The sequence below is a fragment of the Ixodes scapularis genome, unplaced genomic scaffold (assembly GCF_016920785.2).
Source record: "Ixodes scapularis isolate PalLabHiFi unplaced genomic scaffold, ASM1692078v2 PGA_scaffold7__128_contigs__length_106722199, whole genome shotgun sequence".
NCBI lineage: Eukaryota > Metazoa > Arthropoda > Arachnida > Ixodida > Ixodidae > Ixodes > Ixodes scapularis.
The window spans coordinates 13,337,547-13,349,786 of record NW_024609882.1 but is presented as its reverse complement, the minus strand read 5'-3'; the positions used below and the strand labels follow the sequence as shown (position 1 = coordinate 13,349,786).

Genomic DNA, 12,240 nt, shown 5'->3' with positions numbered 1-12,240 from the left:
AGCAGAGGCCTAAACTGAATGACGCCATTTTGTTCCAGCGGAATGTGTTTTGTTATTTGTATTGGTTGTCGTTACTTGTAAAAGAAGTATCGAGGAACTTTAATTGAGACTGGTCACGACGATCGTGGTGTATTAAAATGAACATCATTTTTGTAATGCACCTTGGGTTAAAAAATAAACGCGGAGAATGAGAGCAAAACTTGAAGTAAAAATAATAAAATAAAACGTGGTTGCATAACAACGGCGCTAACGGCGCTCTTTTTGCTGCCAATGAATTTCGTCTGAGTGTCGTCTGGTTTCTTTCGCTGATTGGCTACAACTTCCGACACTGCTCCCGACGCTGCTCTCGACGCCACCTATCAATAACCACGCCAAGCGCTCCCCGCCACTCGACTCCGTCGTCTGCGTCGCCATCAGCCGCTGTCCCTGTCAAGCTTTTCGGCCCTATTTTTTACACAAAGGGAGCTACACTTTATATTCTTGCATGATAAAACCAACCTGTGAAATACAGCTTTGACGAAAAGTTTAGACTGCTCCGTGCAGACGCCGATTTTTACGGGGCATTTTAGATCGAGCCTGGGTATCTTAGACGCCCTAATTTGAAGCCCGATAGTAGTGTTTCCATAGACGCTTCCAGCCCCACTTCAAATTAATCGCTGTTTAGAGCCTTCCCCACAATCTTGCCAAGACGCCTGGCTACTGATAGTGGCTATGTTGAACAGTCCGTGTGCTATGCTAGTCTCTGTTAGCTATTAAAGGCACAGGATTCTGGGAATGTAGCTCCATTGCCCCCATGCCTGCCAACCGGACACAAGGAGAGCATACAAGCGACCAAACCTCGCTAAGTGTTTGACTAATCGGTCTCAATTGCCCCAATAATCGCCATTTCGTCCATTAAAATCTCCGAAGCTTCGAAAAGGTCGTTCTGAACCAGCTGCACCAAGATTGCTGTGGAGCTTCATCGTACCGAAAGCGTTCTTCGGAAACATAAGCGTCTTTTGAGCTGTGCATGCAATCCACTTATCAATCATTCTCATCACCACAGATCTCTTAGAATGGCATTCTTTTTCTCACGCATTCGAGGAGAGAATAATTACCTTTAATGCCGCCCAGTACAGGCATAGCTTGTGCTGGCGTGCGAAAATGTGCGTTTGTTTGGTCGGTGTGTGGATAAAAAGATATTGGCATTCAAGGAACGTCTCTGTAAAGCTACCCGTCACCAGCGAATTAAGATCGGCTCACCAAAAATGGGGATGCCAAGCAGAAACTGTTTATCCCATGAATCGAAATGGCGATCATACGGGGAGTTTGGCGCCTTCCCCAGTATCCAGTGACATCAGCTAGAGACGCTTTCAGGCTGCTGTGCATGGCGCTGATATAAGCGACTTTGATTTCTTGTTTCCTTTTATTCCGTTCGCTTCACTTCATCATTGCGGCAGCGGGACAAGTTATTGCCACTTTAGGTGCGACAGTGTCCTTCTCCTCAACATAGGCCTTTGTGGCCGCTGGTCAAAGCACGCTTCAGTGGCTCGGTAGCTAGGTAAGACTGTAGAGAAGGTCGACCATGGCGCTCATTCTGGTGCGTGTTTAAAGCGTCTATAACACGCGGACGGCGATCGCACTAAAGCCCCTTCATGTTTCAAAAGTAGCGCAAGGTGCATCGATGCACGAGGCACGTGCAACGTGCAGCCCTTGGGAAGATTGTGGCGGCACAGCGCAGCAATGAGATAGATTTCAAACGCCATGTTCTTCCCGGAAGTGGTGCGCGGCACGCGTCTCGAGAATTTTCACATTGAATGGCGCCATATTTCCCAGGATATACGGGGTTAAATCGCACTAAAGCTCCTTCATGTTTCAAAAGCAGCAAAAAGTACGTCGCTGCACGAGGCACGTGCAACGTGTTACCCTTGGGAAGATCGTGGCGACCCAGCGCAGTACTGAGCTAGATTTCAGACGCCATGTTCTTCCCAGAAGTGGCGCGTGGCACGTGTCTCCAGAATTTCCACAACAATAGACCGATCTCATCAAGCGTTCCACGCATGCGTGACGCCGCCATAACTGTAGTTCGTAGGAGGCAGACGCCAGTTCACGGGACAGCTGATGCCGCCTCGTGCTCTGCTCGCGCAGACCTCCAGCAGGGTTTTCGCGCGTGCAGAAAGACTACAGCTCCCACGATGCATGGCGGCAGCGGCGGCGTACTCAAACTAGCTGGTGAGATCGGTAGAGGGGCTTTAGATCGCACCACACGCCGGTGCCGCATAGCGCTCGATCTTGGAAACGTTGCTCAAGAGGGGAAAGCATGATCTCAATTTGGAACTGTTTTTTCTGAGTTACTAGAACATGCACCGCGCTTCGGTGAATGCACGAAATGCGGCGCTTCAAGCAGAAAAGGATTACAGCTCACGTGGTACAGCTGGCAAAGCACTCACCTTGTCCTTAATACGGCAAGTACGAGTTATTTCTCAATAGAAGCAATCTTATACGATCCGGTACAACTTGTATGTTAAGCAGCCCGGAAATCAAGCAAAAAATAAGAAAATCGTGACTCGGCGATTCAGGAGATAAGTTATCGGAATCACAGAATTCTTATAAAGTACACTAGAGGTTCAACTGACTCTAGTGCCTATGCAACTTTCGGGAGGCAGATTGAAGCAGACAGCAACCAGTCTACTTTTGCGGTGCTCCTGCGCATTCCTAGGGGAAAACGCGCGTGCATTCAATCTCTTCACCGAACAATAACATGAACCACTTTTGTTATTTGGGCCGCACCGAATAGTACGTACCTTTATTAGGGGATCCGGACATTTCGGTGTAGGACATTTCGGTGTAGGACGTTTCGGTGCGGACATTTCGGTGCACGGAAATTTCGGTGCACGGATATTTCGGTGCACGGATATTTCGGTGTACGGACTTTTCGGTGTACGGTCGCTTCGGTGCACGGAAATTTCGGTGTAAATTTGAAGTTCGGGAAGTTGAACTTACTTGCAGTTATTCGGACATTTTATGTTCACGCATAAAATATAACAGTTGTATTCATTAAGACATAAAGCTTGTCCCAATTCAAACACGGTTGATTCTGCTCGTTATTAAGACATACATACCTTAAACAAGTTAAATTACTTTCCTCTTTCACACTACGAGGATATTTTCCTAGCTAGCAGGTGTATAGCTAAACACAAACTTATTCGCTTGTCTGACTTTATTCCTGATGGAATGCTCTTTCTGGAAAGTAGCTCGAGATTATAGGCCTTCTGAATACTATAGAAACAGGTAAAGATACACATCATAGGTTAGTCGTGGGTTTCATTATCAAGCAAAAGTCCGAAGCCAAATGCATTCAGAAGCAAAATAGTACACAAAATGTAATGTGGACCACTTTTATTTACAAAAGGCACATGGCCCGGGACCTAGAACGACACGTTGCGGGCAACTCCCCTAAGGAAGCGTCGCACATCACTAGCGTCGTATTCTCTAGCAAGTGTCTTTAACCGTTCTGCAGCCTTCGCGTATTTCGAGGCCTGCTTGAAGCGCTGGCCCATCTCGAGTCTTCCAAGCCGGTGAAGTTGCAGGGCGTCTTCTCGTTGTAGCACCCCCAAGAATCTCCAGAGAGTTGGGTGCGAGCACTGAACATGAGCTTGGAAGCTCCGGTGCCAGGCTTCCACTGAGTTCGTGGTCTTGGAGCCGCCCTGGAGAACGGTGTCGTGGTGGTTCCATAGCTTAATTGGAAACTGCGCATCTCTGCTGCCCCGTGCCGTTAGCCGCCCAATAAACACATCCTCGAAGTAGTCGACCACCGGGAGAAGTTCTGCGCGGATGCTGGACGCAAGCTCGGTGAATGCCCCCTCCACGTCGTCCTGGGGCACAATTGCAAGAGCTGGGATCATGCGAGCTTCCAGGTTTATGTCGGGGTCAAAAGCATACAGCTCCTGTAGTCCTTCCGACTGAAGTCTGCGGTAGACACATTGCGACAGGTGAAAAAAACACCCGCGCACGTCGGCGCTTGGGAAGACCGCCCTGAAAGCGTTGATAGCCGCCAGTTCGTAATCCACTGTGACGGTCCTTGGCTCGCAATCTCCCCCACACTCGGCGTTAAGGGTGTTCAGGGCTCGCGTGTATGTCCCACAGTCTTTCCGCGTTAGCAAAATGTATGCCGCAGGCAGGATGGAGCCGCCCACTTCGCAGTGTAGACTGTAAACCTGGTAAAACAACTCAGGCGCAACCTTGAACGTCCCGTCGGCGAACCACTTCTTAGATGCTAGGAGAACATCCACCATCTGCGGGCTGCAGAAGATAAGAAAACGGTCCTGGTCTTGCACACCGGAGTCATGCAACAGGAATCTGGACCCGTCAATCTTCGACGCGTACTGCGCAGGGATGACGACGTCTTCTAAGCGTGAAGGGAGAGGCATCGGCCGTTGCTCCATCGCCCGCGCCCTCCTGCATGCAAAAAAGTTGGAAATATTATTGCTGTCACGTTTCAACTATAGGGCGGTTACTCATTATTATTTTACTATATTTTCAATTTTAAAAATGTTTAGGCTAGCCCGATGATAAACTGGACATCTCCATAGCATATGAGGTGGCATATATTTTGCTAAGGTAGCAAAGATGTTAATTCGTAACATTCGTGTATAACACTTACCTTAATGTTCTCTTAACAGTGTCCTGAGGCGGTAAGTAACTGCAAGCTTCCGGTGTCATCTCGGCCACCAGGCGTCCGACGATGGCTTGATTGGGTTCCTCAGTCGTCCGTGCTCTTTCCTTCATTGATGAGTACGCCAACTTGGCCTCTTGGTCCAGTCGGCTGGGAGCATGGCTGTGTTCGTTGATCAGCTTGACAACTTCTTCGTCAATAGTGTGAGCCCTTGCTTTACACTCCAGTTTCCGGCTACATTGCCAGTATGTCTGCGAGGAATAGGCGTTTTTATAAATTATAACTTAGCTAAAGACAGGAAGAGTCGGCGTAACAATCTTCGTACTATTAAAAAAAGATCGCATTTGAATCGCAAACTCAGTGAAAGGCTCACCTTTTCTTTGAAGCAACGTTCCTTGTCATACTCGAAGCCTTCGTGCAGAAGTTTCAGCCCACCGCGGTTACTTCGCAAGTACACAGCCATTTCAGGGAAGTGACGAGTTAGTTTGCACCAACACTGGTTGGCATACGACGAGGCGACACACAAGTGAGTCACCAATAGGGGCGTGTCCTCTAAAACCGGAAGTTCTCCCCCCTCCCTCCGCTTCACATTTGCGGCGTTATGTCCTCTCCTGGACCTTCCTTCCTTTATGATAGAATGCGAAAAATTAACTGGAAAGGGCAGAAATAACTGGTGACATAAGACCAAATGCAGGGGTGCCCCCCTTTTCGCACCTCACCCGCTGAAGGCGAAACAAAAGAAAACGAATTCCTGCCTTGTTTGTCCGTATTGTCAATTTCTCCATAATTCTTCTAGGAGAGAAAAAAGGTTTGTTGAATGGAACGGCTTTACAAAGGCAATTCCAGTGATAAGCCTATATCCGGACAAGCTATCTTGGGTTGATTGTTGGACACCGCAGGAGCATAACATAGCAGCCGAACAAAGGGTAGACTTACCTCCTCCCTCCCCTGCCCCTACTCTTCCCGCTCTAAAATAGTGATCTTAAAAAAAAAAAAAAAGAAATCGGCATACCCTTATTTGTGTTTTTCGGTTTAGACCAAAAACTACTTATAGCATATAACTAGGATTCCATGCTTTCGGAGTTTAGCTTTCGTCAAATTTGGAGGTTTTTTTGTGTTTTCTTTTCTCAAAAATCTGGCATTTACCGGCGTTTATTTTCGGTAAATACTGAATTCTCAGAAATTACGAGTTTATCGAATTTTATTTCTGGTCAATTTCCAGATCTCCGAAAATGGTGAACAAAATAAAAAGAAGCTATTCACACTTCGACGGATGAAGACAACGAAATTCACTTTTATTGCACGAACTTTACAGCTGGTGCAATCACGGTTGTTAGGAACTCTATCTCAGAGCTTGCTGTAATAGGTGCCGTCATATTTCGTCAGCTATTGTCGCTGATGGCACGCATATTGACGAGATGAGCCTCTTTTGGCAATTATACAAGTTGTGGAAGGGCACTGGTGAGCGCTCTTGGTACCGTTTTATATTAGAACTAATATTTTTTGTGCTTTGACTTCGATTTTGGAGTTTTTCAGATAAACCCGAATCAACGAAAATTTTAGCCGGCGAGTGCTTTTCAGAGTTTTTCGGATATATCCGAAAACACGGAGTCCTACCTATAACTACTCCTGGCGGCGGCCCCGTTCTTCGAAGCATCGTGTTGAGCTTCGTCCATGGCTTTGTCCTGAAGCCCGTATAAAGTTTCATCTTTCCGCTAAAGGCGAATCAGACCAACAAAGTCACCTCCTTGTTCGTTTTAACCAACACCGGTTGGTATACGACGAGGCGACACGCAAATATCAGATGCTTATCATATAACATCGAGTTCTCAAAGTGTAAGGTTAAGGTAAGGCAAGTTTCTGGCATTGTTGACCCTTTTCGTCACAAGTTCCCCGATCCCGGCTTCCCGAAAGAGGCGCACGGTTATCAACCTTTGTCGGAGGCGATAAGACTAGCGTTTATCCCCGTTTCTAAAAAAAGATGGCTGTCTTCAGAACACAAAAAGTTAGAGAAGCAGAAAGGTCCATTGTTCTGTCAACTACAAAGAATGAACCAAAAGGAGGGAAAAGTTTCTTATGAAGGCCGAAGCGTTCTCTGTAGCGTTCGAGGAAACAAAGCTGAACAGAGGAAGAATTACTTTTTCGTATCAACTTGGGGGCGAAAGATAAATACTACAAGGGCGAGAAAAAAAATCTTGGGTGTCCCTTTTGTGTTCAATGACCATGCACCGAAATATCCATACACCGAAATGTCCATGCACCGAAAAGTCCCTACACCGAAATGTCTTGCACCGAAAAGGCCGCACACCGAGAAGTCCGCACAGAAAGTTCCTACACCGAAATGTCCTACACCGAAATGTCCTAGACCCCTTTATTAGCACTATAAAAGTGCCATTGTTTTAGTTTGCGCATTTTTCTTCATCAGTGTACGTTGTTTACTTCGCTATATTTCAGACTCAAACCTCTGTTCCACAGCAGTTCTGCCAAAACAAAGCGACGACTCTAAGGAAAATAACAATCGAAAAGAATATTGAGCGTGTTCAAGGCTCGCCAGCATTCCGGAGACGCTTATGTATTGCCAATATGTCAGTTCTGTCGCTATATGAAAATGGCCCTGTCTTGCATCTTTACGAGCGATTAAAACATTCAAAACGTAAAAAATAAAGTACGTGGGCAATTAAACGTGTTATTTTATTTTTTTATCCAGGGCAGCTTTTTTAGGCACTTGTTCTAAAAAATTTCGAGCGTACGGGTGATGTTTTGAACGTAGAACACGCATCTGAACAGAGGCAGAAAAATAAAGCAGTAGTTACTTATTGAAAATCGGACTATATTACGCGTCTTTATTTTAATCGAACATGCTCAGGGAGTTAGTGATCCAGTGTTACTGCGTAGTTATTGCCATCCCTTCTAGTTTCCCAGATGTCCTGCGTTCGTTTGGCACGTATGTCCTCCATGCTGAAAGGTGCGGACGTCGTGTTCGCGCTAACAGTGTCCGACAGTGCACACAAATACATGTACGAAGCCGTTTTAGCGCCGTTTTTAATGCAATTGAGTTGAAAGGAAAACGTAGTAACTGACCAATTATTGCCGAACTGAGTAATGTCCCAAAGTACCTGTACTTACGAATTATTCCGGATATTCGCTCTTATAGGAGTAAGGGCACTCACTTTTTCCCATGGAAGTGCATTACCGGTGGTGAATTTTCGACTGACTGCTGTCTGCTTCAATTTTCCACTGCACACTAGCGCGATTTGAACCTCTAGCGTAGATTATCGTAACTTTATGATGAAAATAGGCCAATCTCAGAGCCGGCTTCATTAGGCCACCGCTGCCGCTATGCATTGTGGAATGTGTAGTCTTTCTTACGCGCGACAACCCAGCTGAGGGTGTGCGTGATTAGAGGTGGCAGGAACTGTCTCGTGCACTGGCGCCTGCCTCTAATGAACTCCAGTTATGCCGACGTCATGCGTCCGTGGGACGCGCAGTGAGGTCGGTTTACTCGGGCACGCAAGGTACACGAGAAAGAAACCTGCGGAGGGGCGAGAAGTAGCAGCACAAGACTGGAGCAAATCCTGCGCCTTGGAACAAAACAAAGCAGCCTTCGTGAAGACCGGAGAACGCAATAGAACGCTGCTGTTAGTGCAGGGCCCTTCGCTGGGACACGTGCGTCGTGAGCCTCGCTGTGTCCTTGTACGTCCCAAAGAAACTTCGCTGCCGCGTGGTCGAAAAGGAAAAAAACTGTTTACGTGAGCGGTGGGCTCGACTTATTGCTCCGTTTGTGCCATCTGAACTGCCGGGAAATAGAGCTGACGGTGGGACAGGTTGGGCTTGATTCTGTTTTTACGCCAAAGCTTGCTTGGTATGACTCTTGTCAGTGCTTTGTTTTTGGAGTTGCGCGTGGCCTGTCCGGTCGAGCATGCAGGAACGTACGAAGCGCGGTACACGGAATGATATCCTCCGAGTGCGTTAATAAATGGACTCACAGCATTACTTTTTAAGAAACAAGTAGTTCAAGCACTTCATGCGGTGAACATGCTGGACTTCATGCGGTGAATATGTTGCCAAAAAAAATGGACGAGTTTTGCTCGGCGACTTTTGCTCTTCGCGTGGCATCCACCCAGTGACTGCTAAGTCGCGCGCAAAACGAACCAGCCTGTCGGGCGAAATTCTTCAGTTATTTGTCGCATTATCCGCTTCATAAGATTGAGCCCCCCCCCCCCCCCCCCCCCCCCCGGCCCCCTCTAAAAAAAAAAGGCAAGCAAAAAATAACTAAGGAATACAGAAATGACCTGGAAAACACATTTTACAGCTGGTTCGCACTGCAAGCGGATCCGCGCCTTCTCAACCGTAAAGCGGCTGGGATCAAGCGGTGGTGGCGCGTTTTCGCCACCAGCTTCGGGACCGATTTCTTTTAACCGTTTTTATAAACCTCTAAGAGGCAACCCATCGCAACTCGACGTTGACGTGACGTCGGTGCCTATCGAAACAAGATGGCATCTGTCGGTGGTGAGGGGTCCGAGGCTCTGAGCCCTAGCGTTGAATTAGACAAATCAACGAAGAAACGTGATGTTCATGTTCGTCTCTTAAAGCCGACGCGAAAAAAATTGACCCGTAATCGTAAAGGGCTTTACTCCGGTGACTTGGTTCGGGCAAGGGTTTGTTCATAATTCGGGGAGCCAAAGCCCGTCGCTGTCTGCCGTGTTGGTCTTTGCCTTTAGATTATTGGAACCCACCCCGATCGATAGAAATGGCAGGTTTTGTAACCACTAAAGTGGTCGCGTGAACTACCGAGAGCTTTCGCCCCCATGCATGGCCACCACGAAGGCAGATAGAGACGCTGTGAGCCAAATTGCGTAGCCAACACGCTACCGCGGAGCTGACGGGATACCTGCGCTAGGTCGATGTAGGGATGGCCGGAGGGACTTAGCCGAAAGAGCTCGGGGAATTGGCGGCGCGGTCACCCGAAGCGTCCTTGGGAGGCGCCCGATGTCTTGTCTTTCCCTTTGGCGGCAAGCGGAGGCCAGCTCCCGAAAGTGGAAGCAGATTTCCCCGCGTGGGAAGTAAACAAACCTCTGTTCGCGGGTGGTCGCCCTTGCCGCCGAGGTAATTGGGGAGGCGACCTTGTCGGGGCCATGTCGGCGACTTCGGGGGAGAGAGGGAGGTCCGGCCTCCCTTCGGAATGTCGGTGCGCCTTTTTGGAAAAATTGAGTTTCAACGAGCCCGTGCGCAGAGCAAGTCGTGATCTCCCGCGGTCCCGAGGGCTCCGCGTACTTTGTCCTGCGGGGCAGAGAACTTGCCGTGCGCGGCAAGGAACTTGGCGCCGAGGCGCTATTGTTGGCGTTGGGTTGCCGCGGCATCAGCAGCGTGACAATTGTTTTGTCTTGTAAAGAGTTGTTCGTCATTTGTAAATATATATTTATTTACTCTACCACCGAGTCCTAAGCGTCCCTGTGGGCACCGGAAAGAAGCCACCCTCCAGCCAGCGCAGCACTCCACGATCGACGAGAAATATTACTGGCGCAGTCGACGGGGATCGTGGACGTCGTCGGCCACTTCGACAACATCGTGTGCCAGGAAGACGACGAGGCCAGTGCTGGCGCGGAGTGTGGCGGTGTCCAGGACTTGCCGAGACAACGAGCAGCTGTCAACAAGCAGCTTGGCGACACCGGAGGCCTTCAGCGGCGGCAGCCGGGTCTCACTGAACAGACTCTGCGTGCGGTGATCGACGCCGGGACTCGCGAGTTCGGCGGCGTCAACGACTTGCGCGGACTCTACAGCACCGCCAGGTAAGTGGTCGTTTTCCCTTCCGTCGCCGGCTGACACCCGCGCACTTAGTTGCATGGCGAGGTATAACTGGCCCATTGGGGAGAGCCTCAGTGACGGAGACGACGAATGGTCGGATGGGGAAGCGATTCCGCTAAGCGTTCAGATAGCTCTCGTGAGGAAAAGAACGAAGGAGCTAGAGCTGGAGATACGACTCGCGGAGCTCCGGGCGGAAAAGCGGAGAGCAAGGGCTCGGCTTCTGGAGGAGCACAGTGAGGAGTCGCAGATTGATGCAGCGGAGGGCGCGGAGTCCGAGGCTCACTGCGTGAGCGAGACAGGACCGGACGCGCGAAGCGACCCGGAGGCGGCCGTTGGGTCCGAGGCCGATCGTGTCTTTCGGGAACCGGGGACTGCCGTGTGTTCCGAGGCCAGCCGCGCTGTCCAGGAACCAGACACTGCCGTGGGTTCTGTGTCCAATTGTGTCGTTCAGGAACCGGACACTGCGGTGGGGTCCAACGCCGATCGCGCTCTCCAGGAAGTGGGCTTTGAGGCCGATCCAGCCGTACCTGTACCGCAGACTACCTTGGGGTCCGAGGCCGGTCATGCCGTGCTGGGTCCGGAGACTGCCGGGGGTTCTGACGCCGATCGCGCTCTCCAGGAAGCGGACACTGTCGGGTTCGAGGCCGATCGCGCCATACAGAAACCGGTGGCCGCCGTGGGGTCCGAGGCCAATCGCGCTGTCCAGGAACCGGACATTGCCGTGGGTTCCGAGGCCGATCGCGCCATACAGGGTCTGGAGACTGCCGTGGGGTCTGAGGGCGATCGGGCCGCTTGCGAACCAGGGTCTTCCTGCGTCCGGGCAGCTGGAAGGGAGGAGCTCCCGGAGAGCCAGGGGTCGGTCCCGGCACTGGGGAGGCTGGGGGATGCCGATGTCGCGAGGGGGGCCACTGCAGTTGTTCAGATTGGACTTCGGTGTCCCCACGACGGGCCTTGTGGTGAGTGTGACACCGTGGGTGCCACCAAGTGGGCGGCGCGGGGAGGTGCACGTGCAGGAGCACGAATCGCCGTGGGGCGGCAATGTTGGAGCGGGGACGGCGATGGCGCGCCATGGGCGCAGAGTTGGTCCTTCCTCTGACCGAACCGACTGCGAAGCGAGTACCGAACGCGGTTCCGTGGAGAGGCCGAGCCGAGCACGCCTTCGTGGGCCTAATGAAGCTCTGGCGAGCTACGCTGTCCTCGTGGCAGTCGACACAGGTGCCCGAGTAGGGGGTGATGGTATGGCGGCAAGGGAGCGCTTTGTCGCGCTCATGCACGCGGTGTCAGCGGGCGTGCATGTGGGGAAGCGATCACTGCCGCGGCCCTTGCGAGGTGCCATTGAGCTCACACTTACTGTGTAGCGTTTGCCGCGCTCTTCGAGTTTTGTTGTCTTTTTTTTTACGACAACGGCTTGCAGCGTTCTTGGTGTCGCTGGAGTCTAGCTGAGTGTGTGATCAAGGTTCTGCCTCCACGAGCAGAAAGAAGTGTTGTTCCTCTTTTTAATTTTCATTTAGCTGGTCGCGCTAGAGGAGCGTGGCTGTGTTTTATTTTTCGCTCTCTCTATACGGGAATGCTGTCAGTTCGGGAGGCAATCACTGCCGCGGTTCTGTGCAATCGAACGTTCCTGCGTTGTTCAGTGTTCACCAAGCGTTTTCAGTCTTTCGTTTGCTGTTGGTTTGCCGGGATTTATTGATGTTTTTGTCTTTTGGTTGCGGAAGCTCTTGCGGCACCAACGGTGTCGTTGTTGCGAGCGGTCCAGGTCCTCGAGAGGCCTGCTGAGAAAC

The 12,240-nt window shown here is 50.5% G+C and overlaps 2 protein-coding genes across 2 annotated transcripts; both read right to left on the bottom strand.

Annotated features, from left to right (window-relative positions):
• Window positions 1-3,377: 3,377 nt before the first annotated feature.
• LOC120849083 lies at window positions 3,378-4,103 on the bottom strand. The gene has a single exon (XM_040221191.3). The coding sequence runs from the start codon at window positions 3,882-3,884 to the stop codon at window positions 3,408-3,410; it is 477 nt and encodes a 158-aa protein (XP_040077125.2). The 5' UTR covers window positions 3,885-4,103; the 3' UTR covers window positions 3,378-3,407.
• LOC121833301 lies at window positions 3,899-5,222 on the bottom strand. Its single transcript, XM_042286475.1, has 4 exons — window positions 5,028-5,222; window positions 4,643-4,905; window positions 4,124-4,437; window positions 3,899-4,014 (listed from the first exon to the last, which is right to left on the bottom strand). The coding sequence occupies exons 1-4, from the start codon at window positions 5,115-5,117 to the stop codon at window positions 3,899-3,901; spliced, it is 783 nt and encodes a 260-aa protein (XP_042142409.1). The 5' UTR covers window positions 5,118-5,222.
• Between the last annotated feature and the right edge of the window lie 7,018 nt (window positions 5,223-12,240).